Source organism: Ictidomys tridecemlineatus, chromosome 5, assembly GCF_052094955.1.
Source record: "Ictidomys tridecemlineatus isolate mIctTri1 chromosome 5, mIctTri1.hap1, whole genome shotgun sequence".
Lineage (NCBI taxonomy): Eukaryota > Metazoa > Chordata > Mammalia > Rodentia > Sciuridae > Ictidomys > Ictidomys tridecemlineatus.
This window is the reverse complement of record NC_135481.1, coordinates 2,214,436-2,234,324: the sequence shown is the minus strand read 5'-3', so window position 1 is coordinate 2,234,324 and position 19,889 is coordinate 2,214,436. Positions and strand designations below refer to the sequence as shown.

The 19,889-nt window shown below is 32.8% G+C and overlaps 2 protein-coding genes across 44 annotated transcripts in view; one reads left to right on the top strand and one right to left on the bottom strand.

Annotated features, from left to right (window-relative positions):
- LOC110598540 (uncharacterized) overlaps window positions 1-19,889 on the bottom strand; it is a 287,890-nt gene that overhangs the window by 57,075 nt on the left and 210,926 nt on the right. For 35 of the 37 annotated variants that reach the window (XR_013438651.1, XR_013438630.1, XR_013438632.1 and 32 more), the window contains one exon: window positions 5,007-19,889. This exon is cut by the window's right edge and continues 10,959 nt beyond it. The gene's annotated coding sequence lies outside the window, so the exon portion shown is untranslated. The remainder of the gene's footprint in view (window positions 1-5,006) is intronic. The other 2 variants (XR_013438625.1, XM_078049099.1) reach the window with 1 other exon arrangement.
- Ube3a (ubiquitin protein ligase E3A) overlaps window positions 1-19,889 on the top strand; it is a 96,082-nt gene that overhangs the window by 75,804 nt on the left and 389 nt on the right. For all 7 annotated transcript variants that reach the window (XM_005316898.5, XM_013359140.4, XM_078049095.1 and 4 more), the window contains 7 exons: window positions 829-973; window positions 3,921-4,126; window positions 4,979-5,143; window positions 6,359-6,514; window positions 6,621-6,694; window positions 18,277-18,420; window positions 19,451-19,889. The exon at window positions 19,451-19,889 is cut by the window's right edge and continues 389 nt beyond it. In XM_005316898.5, the coding sequence (XP_005316955.1) occupies window positions 829-973; window positions 3,921-4,126; window positions 4,979-5,143; window positions 6,359-6,514; window positions 6,621-6,694; window positions 18,277-18,420; window positions 19,451-19,571 (1,011 nt within the window). In that variant the 3' untranslated portion in view covers window positions 19,572-19,889. The remainder of the gene's footprint in view (window positions 1-828; window positions 974-3,920; window positions 4,127-4,978; window positions 5,144-6,358; window positions 6,515-6,620; window positions 6,695-18,276; window positions 18,421-19,450) is intronic.

Sequence of the window (19,889 nt, the reverse complement as noted above, 5' to 3'; positions counted from 1 at the left end):
TAGAACAAATTATATATAAACATTTTACATTAGAATCTAGTGTTGATTTGGTGATTAATCTCACAGTGACTGAATAATCAATTTATGTACATTATTCTGTAGATAGAAAAAGTGTTTAGTAAAAGATCTATAGTTGAAGAAATGCTAGATACAATCTATAGTTGAAGAAATGCTAGATACTAGGATTTGTTAATTACAAGTGTATGTTTTACCTGCACTCATTTCAATACATTTTAAAAGATTAATTTATACTGAGTTCCATTGTGAGAGACCATAAACTGTTTTTCTGCTTAGCCAATTTATTTTTCTTAGTTGAAATTATTTTACTTATGACTTAATGGGCAGTGAGACTTAATTCTTGAGTTTTTATTCTAGTAAACATGAAGGACTATTAGTAAATAATTTTGAAGTTCTGCTTCTTTGCTCCATTGTTTTTGCCAAACGATTTAGAATAGTCACATAAGCATTAATCTCTCTTAACTTCTATGTCTTTTGAGGCACAAATTTGTTAAAAACAAGTAACAGAAAAATCTAATTCTAACTTTCTACTATGTATTGTTTTTATAAAACATCAGTAAAATTAGAAAGTAATCCTAAATATTATGCTGGGTTTTTTTTCTATTCCACTTTTCCATTTTCTGTGAGACTTAATCTGTCTTTGACTTTTTTTGGGGGGGGGGTCTGTTTGCTTCCTGTTTACATTTGAAAGGAAAAAAAGAGAAAAAATTTTCTTTATTATTTGTTTTTCTGTTGCTTCTACTTATTTTTATTTTGCTTGTATCCTGATAGCTGACAATCATCTTTTACATTTATCTTTTCAAAAACTAGCTAGAAATGATTGCTATGGAAAATCCTGCAGACTTGAAGAAACAGTTGTATGTGGAATTTGAAGGAGAACAAGGAGTTGATGAGGGTGGTGTTTCCAAAGAATTTTTTCAGCTGGTTGTGGAGGAAATCTTCAATCCAGATATTGGTAAATATTTTGATGATATGAATAATATACATCATATATTTTTGAATTAAGAATTTGCCTTTATAAATATTCTCAGCTCTGAAAAGCAGAAGTGAAGGATGATTTTGGTATAGATGACCTATAATCACAGATAACTGACTGCATTATGTAAATCTGTGCTTTAGAAACAGATTTGCATCATTCATTCAAGTTCTTATTTAAGATTATGTAACCAGGGGGCTAGGGACATAGCTCAGTTGGTTCATTGCTTGCCTCACATACACAAGGCTCTAGGTTCAATCCCCAGCACCATCAAAAAAAAAACTGGGGGTGGGGGACAGTGTTGTTCGGCACCCATGTGTTCAATTCCCAGTACCAATAAAATAAAAAGATATAGTCAAATGTTTTAATAAAGGTAATTATCTTTTTAGTAAATTTGATTGGAAACATCTAAGAATGTTGTAATTTGGAAAAATTGAAGGAGTTTCTTTGTATAGTCTCAAATGGTCGCAAACTCGTGGTGTTAATGAGAGAAGTCATTTGAAGAATGTCAAGAGAATGTCTCACAAGTGTATCATACTCAAAGTTCAGAAACTAGTAATATCAAATTAATTAAATTAGATTTTTTTTTGCGCTAAGATTTTTCTGGATATGAAAATATCCAGAAAAATATGGGCTGGGATATGACTCAGTGGTTGAGCATCTGCCTAACATGAGCAAGGTCTGAGGAAAACATTTTTTCTTAGGTTTTGTATAGTAGCAATTCCTCCAAACCACTCCAGAATCCTTTTCTTACCTCATATCTAATAGTACTTGTCAGTCAAAAGAATTATTGTTTGAATGCTGTTTGTGAAATACTTATTACATATGTTGGTCTGGAAAGTGAAGGATATGAATCTGATTGTATCTTTCTTTGTTGTGAAAAGTAGGCAAAGCAGAACAGGGAAAAAGACTCCCTATTAGCATGGTCTGCTTAACGGAATAATTCTGCACTTGTTCAATTTCTACAATGTAACCACTTAGTTATTGGGCTTGCTTGCATTAAAAATTTAATAAAATTATAGGATTCAACTAAAGTTACCATTAGAATTGTGAGGGATATGGAATAGAATCATGTACATCATTTCCCTTAATCTTTGAGTTAAACTGTTAAAGCCTATGGATTCTTAGTACTGTAGGTAAAATGAATTGATGATGAATTAATGTTATTGCTCTTAGCCATTCATGTGTGTGTGTATAAATAGAAGCAAACATTTTAGGTTCATGACAAGTACAGTTAGGATAAGATTTATCTATATTAGTCTAGCCAATATTTTGTTATTAATCAGAAGTCTAGGCTCTTTGTATGTAATTTCTTCACAGTAAACCAGAGACACACAAAACTATATCCTTTTTGAGAAAGGAAATTAATTTATGAACTTTATAAGGAATTGGTTTGTAGGCTTCATAAATTTGGCAGACCTTTCACTATGTAGCTTCTGATGTATCTGGAAATGTTAAACGTTAGATATAAAATATATTTGGATTATATGCAAAAATAACTTTTAAGAGAAAAAATACATTAAGCTGTTTCAGGTGATAATGAAGTGATGGCAGTAGGAATCTTAAAGAATATCTTACAAGAGGCATCCTTTATGGGACTTTTCTTCTAGCCACAGTGTTTTGATTTCATAATTGCTATTTTTTCGTATATGGAGATGAAAGTAATGTCCTGTGCAATCTATGCTCTGGTTAATTTCTAGTTCCTTATTCTTAAGCCTAAGGACATGCATTTGTGATATTTTACCACATTTATTATTTGCCACCTGAAATTTTTAGCACTTCCATAGATACTATAACTTGTCCTATAAATAAAACATTTTTTAAGATCTAAATTGTGAGCTGGGGATGTGGCTCAAGCTGTAGCACGCTATCCTGGCATGTGCGGGTTCAATCCTCAGCACCACATAAAAAATAAAATAAAGATGTTTTGTCCACCGAAAACTAAAACAAATATTAAAAAATTCTCTCTCTCTCTGTCTCTTGCTCTCTCACTCTCTCGCCCTCTTTTTTTTTTTAAAAAGGTTCTAAATTGTGAAACTTAAGTATGAATTTGGTAATTTACAAAACATTATTCCATGAATTGAATTTAGAAAAATAACCTGTGTTTAATGTATGCTTTTAGTGGTCAAAGAGGCATTTTAAAATCCCTGTTATTTTTAACTTAAAGTAAAAATGAGTGACTTTTTAAAAGCTTTTAAAATTATTATTATTGATTTAAAAATACATTTTTATGCTGTGTTATTTCTGACTTCTGTTGGAAATTACAGATTTTTTTCAGATCTAATTTTAAAAATATTTTTATTTAGTTTCACAGTAGTAATTGAAAAACATTTAGTAAAATAAAGAGAAATTGTAAAACCAGTTATTTTCATTCCCTAGTAATGCTTTTTCATGTACTAAAAATGAAAGAGTTCTGTTTTCTAAGGAATGATGCTAAAAAGTTCTCTAACTTGATTTTTTTTAAATAACCACCACATGAAATTGAAAGATTACAAAACTACTTTTGTTATATATTGGTTCAATTAATGTGTGTATTAAATGGCTTTTACATATAAGCTTTTAAGGAAATCTCACGTTTTGGGGTCATATGACTTTGCTTTTGCACTTAATTTTCAGTGATTGAATAAATTCAATGTAAATTCACCCTTTGAATGTTTTAATAGATTATAAAACTTGGATTTAATGAAATACTCCACGCTTTCTAGAAATGCTACCATTTCATATTACCTTGTTTCTTTACTTGTTAAAATTAACATGCCAGCATTTGCCATATTTATATCAATCAATTATATTTGGGCATTAGTTACTCATGTTCAAATGTGAGTTTTTTATGTGTAATGATTTCAGTTTTACATTTATGCTATTGTTCTTCACCAGTCTTTCATAAAATAAAAAGTAATGTATTTTTAAAAATTATTTCTTGTAGGTATGTTCACATATGATGAATCTACAAAATTATTTTGGTTTAATCCATCCTCTTTTGAAACTGAGGGTCAGTTTACTCTGATTGGCATTGTACTGGGTCTGGCTATTTATAACAACTGTATCCTGGATGTCCATTTTCCCATGGTTGTCTACAGGAAGCTAATGGGGAAGAAAGGAACTTTTCGTGACTTGGGAGACTCTCACCCAGTAAGTTCTTTTACATTTAAATAAAACCTAAGAAATTAAATATAAAATGACAAAGTAGTTTAATTTACATAAAATGTTACTAAAGGTTTTAAATACTTTTATCTAGTAAGATAAAGTTATCTTCATCTGAATTTAAGTATTAAGAACACTTAAAAAAGTCAGAGAGGGAAATTTCTATGTTACTGACTATAGGCAGGTTTTTTTTTTTTTTCTTTTTTTAGACTAATTCCAGAAGGAAGAGTCTGTAAACATTTATTTTTTTAATGTGATCATATAAGTCTGCCAGGTGAAATCACAGTTGCACTGGCTTAGGGACTTGTTGTGTTTAAGTTTGTGTCTGTTTCTCTCCTTCTGCTCTGTCCTCCATACTTGACACTGTGGATATTCTCATAGAGCACAATGTGAAATCTGTTGCTGAATTGGTAGTGTGAGGTTTCTTAGCAAAGAATGGAACATCATCAATGACTGACAGTCTTTCTAGATTATGAACTATTTTATTTAGGGGACAGGAAGAATGGATATCATTTATGGTCCACTTTTCTCTGACACAATTTGTATTTTTTGTTTTTATTTTTCTAAAAAGAGTTATATACAGGAGCCGGGGTTGTGGCTCAGTAGTAGATGGCTTGCCTAGCATTCGTGAGGCACTGGGTTCATTCCCTGGCACCACATTATAAAATAAACAAATAAAAACAAATAAAATAAAGGTATTGTATCCATCTACAACTAAATGTGTGTGTGTGTGTGTGTGTGTGTGTGTGTGTATACACATACACATACACATATCTATATTAGTTATATACAGATAATGTGTTATATTTTGAAGTTAATTTTTCCATTTCTCATTATTAGGTTCTATATCAGAGTTTAAAAGACTTACTAGAATATGAAGGAAATGTGGAAGATGATATGATGATCACTTTCCAGATATCACAAACAGATCTTTTTGGTAACCCAATGATGTATGATCTAAAAGAAAATGGTGATAAAATTCCAATTACAAATGAAAACAGGAAGGTAATGAATGTTTTTATATTGTCATTGTTTTTGTCTCTTTGATAACAATTTCAAAACCTGTATGCTTATAATTTTTAAAGAAGTATAATAGAGTTGGAACCAAGAACAAAGGAATTAAGTAACCAAATTCATGCAAATGGTAGAGCTACAGTTTTCTAAAACTTGGATTTAATCTGGTGTGTGAGCACACAGTTGAGTACTAAATTCCTTTATAAGAGGACATTTAGTAGGAGAGAATGAGTACCTAAACAGGGTTTTTGTACCTTAAATTTAAGAAGCAAATAGGACCTTGTGATTAAAGTTTTTACCACACACAAAAAAATGATAATTGCATTTAATGTGTATGTGTATTTCTCATTTGGTATATAAATTGTACTTCTAAAGCATTCTTTACATCAGATTTGGATTTTTGTTGACCAAAATGTTATTTGTCTGAAAACAAGTAGCAGGAAAATTATATACATTTGTAGTATACCTATAAGGACATGTGTTTATATTAAAATATTATACTTATTAAGTTAGGATATAAAGTTCCTTTTATGATTCAGTGTAGTAGCTTAGGCATCAAGCAAAACACCAGATTTTTTATGAACTAGATGTGTAGGCAGCTTATCAATATTCTGTAGTAGATAGCATGAGACTTTCTGGTTTGCTCAAATTCAATACATTATACTGTATTAAAAGTTTTGACTATTATAAATGTACACATGGTTTAAATGTAAGGGAACCTAAAACATTATATTAAGGCCTCAGCTTTTTTATTTTTTGATACCAGGGATTGAACTTTAGGGGCGCTCAACCACTGAGCCACAACCCCAGTCCTATTTTGTATTTTATTTAGAGACAGGGTCTCAACTGGGTTGCTTAGCACCTTGCTTTTGCTGAGGCTGGCTTTGAACTTTCGATCCTTCTGCCTCAGCCTCCAAGCCACTGGGTTTACAGGTATGTGCCACCATGCCCATTTGAGGCCTCAGCTTTTATATTCAGTCTTGTTTAAAATACTATGAAAATTGAAACATATATTACCATTTTATGCACATGAACTTTTTATAGCTTAATATTGATTATTGTAGAGAATTATGAAATTGTAAGATATTTTCCTTTGTATAAAATTTTAATTTTGAAAAGTGTTCTTGAATGATTTGCCCACTAATTAGGTTGTTTTTTTTTAAATAACATATTATAAGACATTCTTGTGGTTAATGTTTTCGGCAGGAATTTGTCAATCTCTATTCTGACTACATTCTCAACAAATCAGTAGAAAAACAGTTCAAGGCTTTTCGCAGAGGTTTTCATATGGTGACCAATGAATCTCCCTTAAAGTATTTATTCAGACCAGAAGAAATTGAATTGCTCATATGTGGAAGCCGGGTAAGAAAGCAAATGTCTGCCCCCACAAAAATTGTTTTAAAACATCACGTATTGTTTTAATGGTGTAATGTAGAAGATATTAAGACATATTTTCTTGAATTTGCAGAATCTAGATTTCCAAGCACTAGAAGAAACTACAGAATATGATGGTGGCTATACCAGGGACTCTGTTCTGATTAGGTGAGGTACTCAATTCTTAAGAGGACTTTTGTCTCTAAATATTACTTACCAAATAAGCAAACTTGCAATTTCTCAGCTGCAAAATTAGAACTGTATTTGTAATATAATCATCAGTGTTTATAGTATGATTTATTTCCCAAATGAAATATTTATGTGCATTGTTTTCCCCTGTATTTTGGTTATAACTTACCTGTTACTCCTGGTGATGTCAAATGGTACACTTTTATTGAAATCCGTATGGCAAATACATACATATTAGCATGTACTTCTACTAGTATATAAGTAAGCATTTCCAGTTAATTTCAGGGTAGAGGTTTCCAGTTCTGTCTGCTTCTGGTAAATGCCTTTGCTACCATATTCTCTACCTCTCTGTAATATCCCATTCAATCCTGAAAAACACAAGATGTCCTTATTCCCGGTTGAGATTGGTAAAAGACACAGAGATGCCTTTAGGCATCCACTGGTGGGGTGAGGTGAGAAGGTATACAAACAGGTACCTTCCTGGAAAGTTCTTGCTCTGGAATGCAAATATGTAAACACCAGAATAAATATTAACTTTTGTCTAGCAACAAATTGTATTTTTTGTTATTTTATATTAATTATTATTAATTCTTATTGTCATTTTGTTCATCTTGGGTTTATCTCCTCTTTGTGGTGCACTATTGGTCATTTCTAGCTGCTGCATTTACTGCTAGCAGTCATTATATTGGTACTTGGAGTTTAAAGGTGATTCCTATCACATGGTGATATGAAAACCCCAGTTGCCAGTCCCAAGATGTATCACATCTCTGTAATACAGATAATACTTAACAGTTGTTAGGAAAAACGTAGCATCTTAGTGTTTCCTTGAAAATATTAGAAAATATCTATATTTTAAAATTTTTAATTTGTTATGTATGAAAACAATGCATTTCAATTCATATTACACATATAGAGCACAATTTTTCATATCTCTTTTTGTACACAAAGTGGAGTCACATCCTTTGTATCTTCATACATGATACGATAATGATGATTATTGATATGGTAATGATGACTATCACATTCCACCATTTTTCCTACCTTCCTTCCCCTTTTCCCCTTTGCCTATCTAGAGTTCATTTAATACCTCCCCGCTCCAGCATAATATGAATCAGCATCCTTAAATCAGAGAAATGATTCGGCATTTGGGTTTTTTTGGGATTGGAAAATTTCACTTAGCATTGTATTCTCCAACTTCATCCATTTACCTGCAAATGCCATGACTTTATTCTCTTTTAATGCTGAAATACTCCATTGTGTGTATATACCACTTTTTTTTTTCCATTCATTTACTGAAGGGCATTTAAAATGAGATGGATTCAAACTAAAAAGCTTGTCAGCAAAAGAAACAATCTGTGAGGTGAATAGAGAGCCTACTAATTGGGAACAAATTCTTAATACACGCATGTCAGATACAACACTAATCTCTACAATATATAAAGAACTCAAAAATCTTAACACCAAAAAACCAAATAACCCCATCAATAAATGGGCTAAGGAACTGAACAGACACTTCTCAGAAAAAATTATACAATCAATCAACAAATATATGAAAAAATGTTCAACATCTCTAGCAATTAGAGAAATGCAAATCCAAACTATAAGATTTCATCTCGCTCTACTCAGAATGGCAGCCATTAGGAATACAAATAATAAGTGCTGGCAAGAATGTGGGGGGAAAAGGCACACTCATACATTGCTGGTGTGACTGCAAATTAGTACAGCCAATATGGAAAGCAGTATGGAGATTCCTTGGGCAACTGAGAATGGAACCACCATTTGACCCAGCTATCCCACTCCTCAGTCTATAGCCAAAGGACTTAAAAACAGCATACTACAGGGACATAGCCACATCAGTGTTTATAGCAGCACAATTCACAATATCTGTGCTGTTTTTTAATGGAGAAATTGCTTAATAGGTTTTTGAGTTGTTACTTCTATGTAGAGGTACTTAAAATTTGACTATTTCTTTAAGGAATTTTTATTATGGATCATGATTGCCTGGGTTTACTAATTCATTAAGCTTTGTATATGGTAATATTCTAATTCTTTATTTCTCCTTCGTTATTACCTGTAACATTTCTTAAGTTTTACCTATAATGCTCATCTACTTTCTAGTTTCCCAGAATTATAAATCCACATATATGATCCATGTACATACATATATATATATATATATATACGTATATATATCAGCATAAATGCTTGAGTCTTATTAGTTACTAATTTTCAAGATAACATGATTCCCTGTTTCCTAATTGTTCCCAGTATTGTGTTGATGATATTGATGTTATATGAAGTTAGATTTGAGTACAGTGAAGTATGTAAAACTTAACTGGGCCGTTCAGAGTTTTAGAAAATTATATCCATATAACAGATCTAGATGTAGACTGTGTCCATTATCCCCACAGTACCTGTGCATTCTCTTCTAATCAGTGCTCATTCATCACAGGTAACCACTTTTTGTTTGTTGTCACAAGTCTTGTCTGTTATTGAATTTCATGTAAATGAAATCACATACTTTTTTTGGCCTTTGTACTTAGATAAGCAGAATATTTTTGAGATGCATCCATGTTATTGCATTAATTTCTAGTTCATTGTTTTTTATGGCAGAATAAGGTTGCATTAGATGCATACACAAAATTTGTTCATCTATTCTCCTGTTGGAGAAAAACTAGATTATTGGGGCACTTATGAATAAAACTGTATGCAGTCTTACTGTAGAAGTGTTTTCTTTTTTCTGCACACCATTCTACACCTCCACCAGAAATCTCAAAGTTCATAGTTTCATATCTTCTTCAGTATTTAGTTGAGGGTAGTAGTCTTTGATTTTAGTCCTTCTGGTGAGTGTGAAGTGGTACTTCATTGTAGCATTAATTTGCATGTCTCCGATGACTAATGATGTTGAGCACTTAATATGTTATTTTGGCTAGTCATACTTTTGTAAAATTTCTGCCCCCTTTTAGTTAGTTTTTTCTTTTTGTTGTTTATAGACTTTTCCTTTTGAAATACATTCTAGCTGAAAGACCCATTTCTAATATGTACTTTGTGAATAGGTTCTTCCAGTCTATATCTCTTCTGTAGCTTTTCTGAATTACTTTGGCACTTGAAAATCGGTTTGTGTGTGAGTCTTTTGGACTCTATTCTGATTTACTAACTTATTTGAATTTTTAATTTAAAAAATTTTTCTAGTTGTAGATGGACGTTGTACCTCTACTTTATTTATTCCTTTTTTTTTTTTTCAATGTGGCGCGGAATTGAACAGTGCCTCACACATGCCAGGCAAGCACTCTACCACCGAATCACATCCCCAGCCCTGATTTATTTGTTCTTTTACCAAAATCAGACTGTGTTCATTCTTTCAGCTTTATAGAGCAGGTAAAGCTTTACAGGGACCTCTTTTTGATTATACTAGATTGCTTTGGTTATTTTATTTCCATATAAATATGAGTCAGTTTGTTAATATCTACAAAGAAGAAAAAAAGCCTGCTGAGATTGTTATTTGGTTTGCTTTCACTGGTGTGGGTCAGTTTGGAAAGAATTGTAATTTTAACAGCATGGAATCTTGCAAACCTAGAACATATTATATCTCTCTATGTAGATTTTTATTAGTTTCTATTAGGATGTTTTGTAGTTTCTGAAATTATGCACGTTAGGAATAAGTTTGAGTATTTCACGTGTTTGATACAGTTGTTAGTGCTTTGTGTAATATTCTAAATCTTTTGTTGTCATCTCAACAGAGTTTATAGCATCTTAACCAGAGTTGATACCATCTCAAGAAAATGCTTTCTTTGCTCATCTGTAAGAAACAATGTCACATTCATTACAGTTTTATCATGATATTACAACAGTTAAGTCATATCTTTAGGTTTCACTTTTAATTCTAATATCTCTTGCTTTTGTCCCCTACAACTTTTTTTTTTCTTTTTTTTTTTTGCCTCCACTGAAGTTTTGAACCCCTTGAAGTCATCTATGAGATTTGGAATCAGCTTCTTCTCAACTCCTGTTTAGGTTCATATTTTGACTTTTTCCCATGAATCACAAAAGTTCTTAATTTCATCTATCAACAATTGTGAATTCTCTCTGGAAGATTTTAACTCCCCCCCCCCCACTCTGGTGGTGATAGGAATCAAAATAGGGCTTCCCACCTGCATGGCAAACATTCTACCACTGAGTTATACCCACTGCCCATCTTTGAAGATTTTCAGTTTACTCTGTGCAGATCCATCCAGAGGAATCATTGTCTGGCAGCCATGGTATAATGAAGTATATGTCTAAATAAGACTTTGAAAGTACTCCTTGGTCCATGGGCTCCAGAATGGATGTTGTATTAACAGACAAGAAAACAACATTAATCTTATTGCACCTCAGAGCTTTTGGGTAACCATTTGCCCTTTGCAGTTAATCTTTTCAAGGGACACTTCTTTTACTGAGCAATAAGGAACTTAAAATATTTAGTAAGCCATGTTGTGATAACAGATGTGTTATCATCTGGGCTTGGTTTTTCCATTTGTAGAACACAGGTATCATAGTTTTAAGGTTATTCTTAAGGGTCCTAGAAGTTTTGGAATGATAAATGAGCAGTGGCTTCAACTTAAGTTACCAGCTGCATCAGTCTCCCAAGTTTTGGAGCCAGACACTCTGTTCTCTTTAGCTATGAAAGTTCTAGTTGGGATATTCTTCCAATATAAGGCTGTTTTGTCCATATTGAAAATGTGTTGTTTAGTGCAGCTAACTTCCTTAGTTAGATCTTCTGTGTAACTTGCTGTAGCTTCTACATCAGCACTTGGCTGCTTCACTTTGCATTTTGAGTTTTGGAGATGGATTCTTTCCTTAAACCTCATGAACCCATCTTTGCTAGCTTTAATTATTCTTCTGTACCTTCCTGATTCTTTCTACCTTCACAGAATTAAAGAGGGTTAAATTTTTGTTTAAGAAAATGTGGCTGATTTATTCTATCTACCCATTAAGAATTTCTCCTATTTCACTTTTTTGACATTTCTGTTCATTTGAGTAGCAATTGAAATTTCCTTCAAGAACTTTTCCTTTGCATTCACAACTTGTGTAACTTGTACTAGAGGGTTAGTTTTCAGCTTATCTCAGCTTTCAATGTTCCTCTCTTTTTAAACTTAATCATTTCTAGTTTTTAATGTGGAGATATGAGACTCTTCATCTGAACACTAGAAGCCTTTGTAGGCTTATTAGTTGGCCTAATTTCAATATTACATCTCAGGTAATAGGGAGGTTCAAGGAGAGAGGGGAGAGGTGGGAGAATGACTGGCCAGTAGAACAGTCAGAACATTAAGTTCACTGTCTTAAATAGGCATGGTTTGTGATTCCCCCAAATAATTACAATACATGAAAGATCACAAAGTACCATAAAAGACACAGTAGTAAGGAGATAATAGTAAGGGGAAAATTCAGAATATTTTGAGTACTACCAAAATGTTATACAGAGATACAAAGGGGGCCAAAATCAAAGCAGTTGCAAAAATGACATCCCTAGGGGCTGGGGTTGTGGCTCGTGGTAGAACATTTGCCTAGTACCTGTGAGGCACTGGGTTCAATTCTCAGCACTACATAAAAAAAATAAATAAAGGTATCTTGTCCATCTACAACAAAATATTTTTTAAAAAATGACATCCCTAGGTTGCTTGACTGAGGGTTGTTTTAAAAAAGAAAAATGTAGTATTAAAACACAGTAAAGCAAAACTCAATAAAATTGGTCATGCTTGGGCTGGGATTGTGGCTCAGCGGTAGAGCGTTCGCCTAGGACAGGCGGGACCCGGGTTCGATCCTCAGCACCACATAAAAGTAAAGGCATTATGTTGTGTCCATCTACACCTAAAAAATAAATATTTTTTAAAAAAATTGTTTATGCTTATAATTGTTATACCATTAAAGTTTTTGTTTCTCTGGGATAAATACCAACTGTGCACTTGGTTTTTACTGTTGAGTTTTGAGAGTACTTTATGAATATACCACTTCTCTCCTTCCTCCATTGAATTGGTTTTTCTTATAAGTCATGAATCAATTGGGCATATATGTATTGGTCTGTTTCTGAGATTTGTATCTCTTCATTGGATTTTGCTTCATGCATATTTGAGGCTTTGTCACTTGGTAATTAACCATTTAGAATCAGTATGTCATCTTGGTATACTTATTCTTTATCATTATTTAAGGTCTTATGTCTTATAATTTTCTTTGCTCTAAATCTGATGTAACTATAACCATTCCCTTTTTAAAACGAATGTTTGTTTGATGTTTTCCCATCATTTTCTTTCGATCTGTGTTGCTACACTTGGAATCAATTTCTTGTAAATAGCATATAGTGAGGTCATTTTTTAAAAAACCTATCAGTCTCTGCCTTGGTATACTTAGACTATTTATATTTAAGGCAATTATTGATATGTTGGAGCGTCGTTTTGTTACTTCATTATTTGTTTTCAGTTTCTTTTTCTTTCATTCATTTGTTATTGTTATCCATGGTTACTTGGTTATTTGAACTTTTATTTTTTTTGGGGGGGGTTGTCTTGATGTATTTATAATGTTCTTTTTCTTATGTGTTTTGCCCTGTGTCATTTTCTTCATGGTTACTGTGGATAGCACTTTATACATATGTGACTTACTGTTGTTCACTGATATCAACGTTACTTTGGATAAAATGCAAAACCTTGCTTTCATTTTTGGTCTTTTTCTTCACTAATATTTTTGTGTTGAGTGTTAATACCATCATAATTTTTATATCAGTTGTCAAAAATCCTTTATAGAACTTGTAAGAGTGGTAATCTGTTTCGTTATTTTTTCCAAGATTCTACCTTTTAACAGTTCCCCTAGCTGATCTTAAAAGTCAGTTTGTTAATGACAAAGTCTTTTAATTTCATGTATCTGAATGTGACTTTGTTTTCCCCTGTATTCCTGAGAAATAGTTTCATTGATGGTCCTGTGTCTTTGCCAAACATGGAAGGTTTTCAGCCATTATTTCTTCAAATACTCTTTCAGCCTCACTCTCTTTTCTCTTTCGGGGCTTCTAATGATACAAATGTTGAATCATTTGTTATTGCTCTACATGTACCTAAAGCTTGGTTCATTTTTCATTCTATTTTTTCTTTATTGTTCTGTTCTTCTGTCATCTTCATTTACTGTTGAGTCCATCCAGTGATTATTTTTCTCCTAGTGTATTTTTTAGGCTTGTAATTTCCATTTAGCTCTTTTTATTGTAATTTGTATTTCTTTCCTGACATTGTCTATTGTTTCATTTTTGAAACAGAACTTGTAATTGCTTGTCAAATCATTTTTATCATGATGGTATTAAAAGTCTTGTCAGATAATTTCAACATCTTATTCATCTCTGTGTTGGCGTTGGTTGATTTTCTTTCTTTGTGATTATTCTGGTTTCTTATGAAAGATTTTTTCTTTGTGAAGGTATGACAGGTGAATTTTTATTGCATTGTGATAATTTTGGCTCTATATTAAGAGACTTGGGATTTTTTACTTTAACAGGCAGTCGTCCTGTTTAGGTTTAACACATGTAGATCCTGGTGTGCTTTTTGGGTTGTGGTTCCAATGACAATTTTAGTGTTCAGAGGTTTTGTGGTGCTCTTATGGTTTAATTCATTTATTTCATTCCACTGGGGGCTTCCACACACTGGTCCTTGATGGTGCTACTTGAGGGGCTTCTTTGGGCTAAGCTTCCACAAAGCATTCCATAATGTTTTTTGAGTGAGGGAGGAGCACCCCACTAGCTCTCTCTGGGCTAGAGAATGCTTCATAAACTGTGGTCCGGCAGTGCTCCTGACCATGTGGTACTTTGGGACTGCAAGGAACTCTTGAAGCTCACAGCATAAAGTAGCACTTCCAGGGCCAGAACCCATCATAGAGTAAAATTCCACCTGTTAGTGCCAGCAAACTGTCTCTAAATAAAGAAGGAATGCAAGGCATTGTTTCATTGCTTCCCCCGTCCCTAATTCTTAAGATTTTCTTATTTCTATTTTGTTTGAGGGGTATTGCTTTTATCTTTATTTCTTCCTTTTTTAGTTTAATTTTAGTTTCTTTGTATTTGGCATGATTTTTTTCCCCATTTTTTCCTAATTCCTCCTTTAATCATATCTTTTGAGACTTTGTCTTCCGTCTGCTTTTCTAAAGTTTTTAAGTTTTGATATGGTTCTTCAATAACTTCCATTATTTTAAAATTTGTTTTAGCTCCGTTTGAAATTTGTTTTCGTTTTTCATCTGTTTTATTGAGATCTTTTGTTGTACTTTCATTCCCTAAGGACATTGTTTCATGAACATACTCTAATAATAACTTGGGGCAATTTTCACTGTGATCCTTTTGTTTTCTGTTCATTTTCATTTTAAGTGAAATGACTTTCCCATACTTTCAAGAGAGACGGGCCAATATAGCTTCCCCCACCCCACCACTTCAGAAGGGCTCTAAGTTTGTGTAAACTGATAAAAAGTAATGGTGTTCTGCTTTTTCAAATTGTCATCTTTACTACCTCATCCTGTATATATTTCAACTTTCCTTTATCTGTTTTATCCTTGACCTGATCCATTTGGATGTTGTTCCCAGCAATATCTCCTCAGCCCGGGTTTGTTTTTGAAAGGTGTTTTGATTATTCCAAGAGTTTTAAGGGCCCTAACCCATCATTAATCATCTACAAACTGAATTTTGTAGAACTCCCTTCAGCTTTTAACTGCTGTTCTCAGATTGACTTGTGCTTTTAAGTGGGTGTCAATTTTGAGAGTCTCTTCCTCTCAGTGCTATCAGAAACCCAGAAGTTAACTTCTCTTCTACTTGATGTGTAGATGTTGATACCAACCAGGTCTTCCAGCTGTAGTACTTGTTCATGTCCACTTACGTGCAGGAGTTCGTGGAGAATACATTATTGCCTAATTTTGTTGTGGGTCTTTGGTTTTTTCATTCAATTTGTACTTTTGTGTGGGGGGGCTATTTTGAAAAAAATGAAAATTAAAGTAAAGATGTTATTGCTACCATCATCTTCCTACAATAACTTATTTTTCACTTGAAGTCCCTGTCTTATCAGTCTTCCCTTTAATTGGTTACTTCAGTGGAGGTTCAAAATGATGATTTGGAATTTTTTTTCATCTCTTTTTGTACACATACCATTATGCCATTTTTTTTCTTTATCAGTGGGTGCTATTTGTTTACCGCAAAAAACAGTTCTAGTGAAAAGGAAGCATGATAAAATATACTTAAATATTTTCAAGTTTATGTGGTCCAGTGCCTTCTGATTCTTGAATTCCATCTTTTTTAGTTAAAGCCCCCTTATTACCAGTCATTTCCATCTGTTTGTGGCCAGAAGCTACTTTCAAGGGACACCTTTGTTCCCCTTCCCTTCAGGCACAGTGTCATTTTCTGGTCTAGGTATTTTCTTGTTGCCTGTCCTGATTTGTTTTTTCTTTTCCTTTTCTTCTTGCAATACTGGGAAATGAAGCTCAGGGCTCTGCCACTAAGCTACGCCCAACCCTTTTTAATTTTAATTTTGAGACATGGTGTTGCAAAGTTGCCCTAGCTGGCCTCAAACTTGTGACCCTCCTGCCTTAGCCTCCCAAGTGGCTTAGATTATGGTTTAGTGTACCCAGTTCTGTGGCCTTTGCTTTTAACCAACCTGTTATCAGTGCTCTAACTTGCCCTCAGTAGTTCTCTCTTAGGGTGGGGGTAAAGCCTCATCAGTGTTAATCTATACACCCTGCTTTCCACATAGCACTTTGCTAGTGTTGAGTTCATGTGCTAACTGCTGATCGGGAGTGTTTATTATCCCACTCAATTGACATTTGGATTTCTTTGCTCCATTTCCTTTTTTTACTCTAGATATTCGTTGTTTATTCTGTTTTCTGTTCTTTTTGATCTGTGTAGATTTTCAGAGATGTGAGTGGAGTCTGATCCATGTAACTACCACTTTTATGTAGAAACCTGGAGCTTCATCTTCAGTTTTCTAAATAGAGGCATTCTTATTTAATTAGAGGTTTAACATTGCACATCACATAGGAAGTGAATTTTATTGAATAAGTGTTTCCATTATGTTGAGTTGATAGTAGTCTGTTTTTTAACTTCTTAATTAAAAAAATATAACCAAAGAAATAACTTTTTAATTATAAAGCTTGACTTGTTCACTGTCACCACTCCCTATCTTCCACTTCAGTGTCTGTCTTTCTCGCTGGCAGCTGATACTATAGTTCCTTAGGAGTAACTGATTACAGTGTGGGAAGCTTTATTATCACCCACTGCAGGGCAGCCCCCCCCACACACACACACACCCTGCTGGAAGAAGGCTCAGTACTTTAGTAGACATGTTTTCTCTTGCCAGCCCCCCAAAAGTACGTAAACTGTGGTGTGATTCCTTTACTTTTTAACTGAGAGATGGTTCTGCAAGTTACATGTCCAGTTTCCTTTACTTTGTATATCTTTATTATTTCATTTAGGCAAGTGATAGGTTTGCAGAAACTGAGGATGGGTGGCAAAGAAAGGAAGTGGAAGGAAATTGAATAAAGTGATGAAATCTCATAAGGCTTTTGAAAAAAGCCTTGGATACAGTGTGTTTTGTCAGAAGAATGGTATTGTAACAATAAAATCACCAGTATTTAGTAGTAAAAAAGAATATAAAAAAAGTAGAATTGTAATTACTAATTTGGGTAGTTTGACATTCTCTGCCAGAATTCTGGAAAGAACTTTTAAAGTGAATTTTACAATGCATTCTGTACCCAAGTAAAAATACTCAATTTTTTCTTTTGAAGTCTTAAGTTTTTAAGTTGTGAATTAATGTGTATATTAGTTTTATTGATATAGCTGATTATTTAAACAAGCATGCCAAGATTGCTTTTATGAGCTTTCATTTTCAGAATAACCTAAGTGTCATGAGACATTGCACTTATTACATAGGTTTTAGAAATACGATAAAATAATTTTCTTAAAGTAACTGCATATGACATAAATACCATGATAATATATTCTCTCCCTTCTTATACAATACATACTACTTGGTCAAATATTCTAGTTCATATAAAAATTATTTATGTTTCTATTACTGTTAATAAGTAGGTGGTTGTTCTGTTGGTTTATTTGTATCATTTTGTGGTTTTTCACCCTTGTTCTCCCTTACAAAATTGAGTAAGGAGTGTTTGAATGGACAAGGGAAATAAGAGAGGAAGGATAGATAATATACTTGAAAGCATCTGAAGTTAGTATATTACAATTTAAATCTTTTTCAATTCTGACAATTTTGCTTTTTGCTTTTTACTAAACATATATTATGATTATACCATTGTATTCAGCCATTTCCTTGTGCTAGGACATGTTTTGCTGTTTTTTTTACTATTGCAGATTATATAGTCATGAACTTAAATTTTATGTATTTAGAATTGTTTACTTAAAATAAATTTGCCTAAGTAGATTTACTAAATAACCAGGAATGAATATTTAGAGTTTCTAATGTTACTTTAAACTTGTCCCTTAACATTGTTCTTATACACAATATAAGCTTATATTGTTGGTAAAGTGAATGTCAAACTAAAATCAGTCCTGTATCTTTTCTCATTAGGGAGTTCTGGGAAATCGTTCATTCATTTACAGATGAACAGAAAAGACTCTTCTTGCAATTTACCACGGGCACAGACAGAGCACCTGTGGGAGGACTAGGAAAATTAAAGATGATTATAGCCAAAAATGGCCCAGACACAGAAAGGTAATTATTAAATTATCACTACATGACTACTGAAAACCTTGCATTACATATCACACACATGTGACCTATTGTAGCTTTTGAACACTTCTGATTTTTATATAGGAATTTCCAAATCACATGAAGCATTAGATGAGGGAATATTTTGCTGTTATTGTTAGGAAATTTTTGGAAAAGTGTCTCATTAAAAATTATTAGGGGCTTGCATTGGTTTAGAATTTTTTCAAATTAGTATGTTTCATTCCATTTTGGTTCACTGTTAATTGAAAACCATACTATATAATAATCTAGAATGGTTAAATTAAGGTTTAGAAGATTATCTGTACAGCATTAGAATATGCTTGAAACCTCAGTTTGGGCATTTAATTGTATTCTTTCCCCATTGTATAGCTTCACATTTTTGTGGGATAAAGACCATTCATGAACTAGCATATTTAGTGTTTTAAATGTATACACACATTTCCATTAGGATTTATTCTACATTATTTGATACATCATGGTGTTAATGTAAATAAATTTGTTTGTTATAAAACATTTTCATAGTTATATTGCCAACACTGCTTCTAATAAACATTAAAGAGCACAGACTTTTTAAATCTTAAAACCAGTTCTGAATATTTTCTTCACCTTAGAGTAAGTTGTCTAACATCTCAGTGATAAGGGTTTAGTGTTAATGTAAGATGTCTAACATCTTGTCTAACATCTCAACTCTTAAGGGTTTAGTGTTAATCCACTATATATTTCTTGTGAGAGATTTAGTTAATTAACTACCTAAAACAATAACTCTTTATGTTGTAATAATATAACCAATACAAATATTATCATCATCATCATCATATTATCATTAATTTATAAGGTAAAGATAAACTGATTCTTGGTGGTTGCAGAACAAAAAGTTTTATTTACTTTGATGTATAGCCTTCATTGCAAACCATCTCACCTGTATATACCATCTAAAAATAGGAGCATTTAATACTGAGCATATTTCCCATGACTTATTATTTTCCTGTTTTTCCCCTTTTTCTCTATTTAGGTTACCTACATCTCATACTTGCTTTAATGTCCTTTTACTTCCGGAATATTCAAGCAAAGAAAAACTTAAAGAGAGATTGTTGAAGGCCATCACGTATGCCAAAGGATTTGGCATGCTGTAAAACAAAATAAAAACAAAAAAAAAAGGAAGGAAGAAAAAAATGAAAAAAAGAAAAAAATTTTAATAAATATAATGAGGGATAAATTTGGTGGTGATAGTGTCCCGGTACAAAAAGGCTGTAAGATAGTGAACCACAGTAGTCATCTATGTCTGTGCCTCCCTTCTTTATTGGGGACATGTGGGCTGGAACAGCAGATTTCAGCTACATATATGAACAAATCCTTTATTATTATTATAATTATTTTTTTGCGTGAAAGTGTTACATATTCTTTCACTTGTATGTACAGAGAGGTTTTTCTGAATATTTATTTTAAGGGTT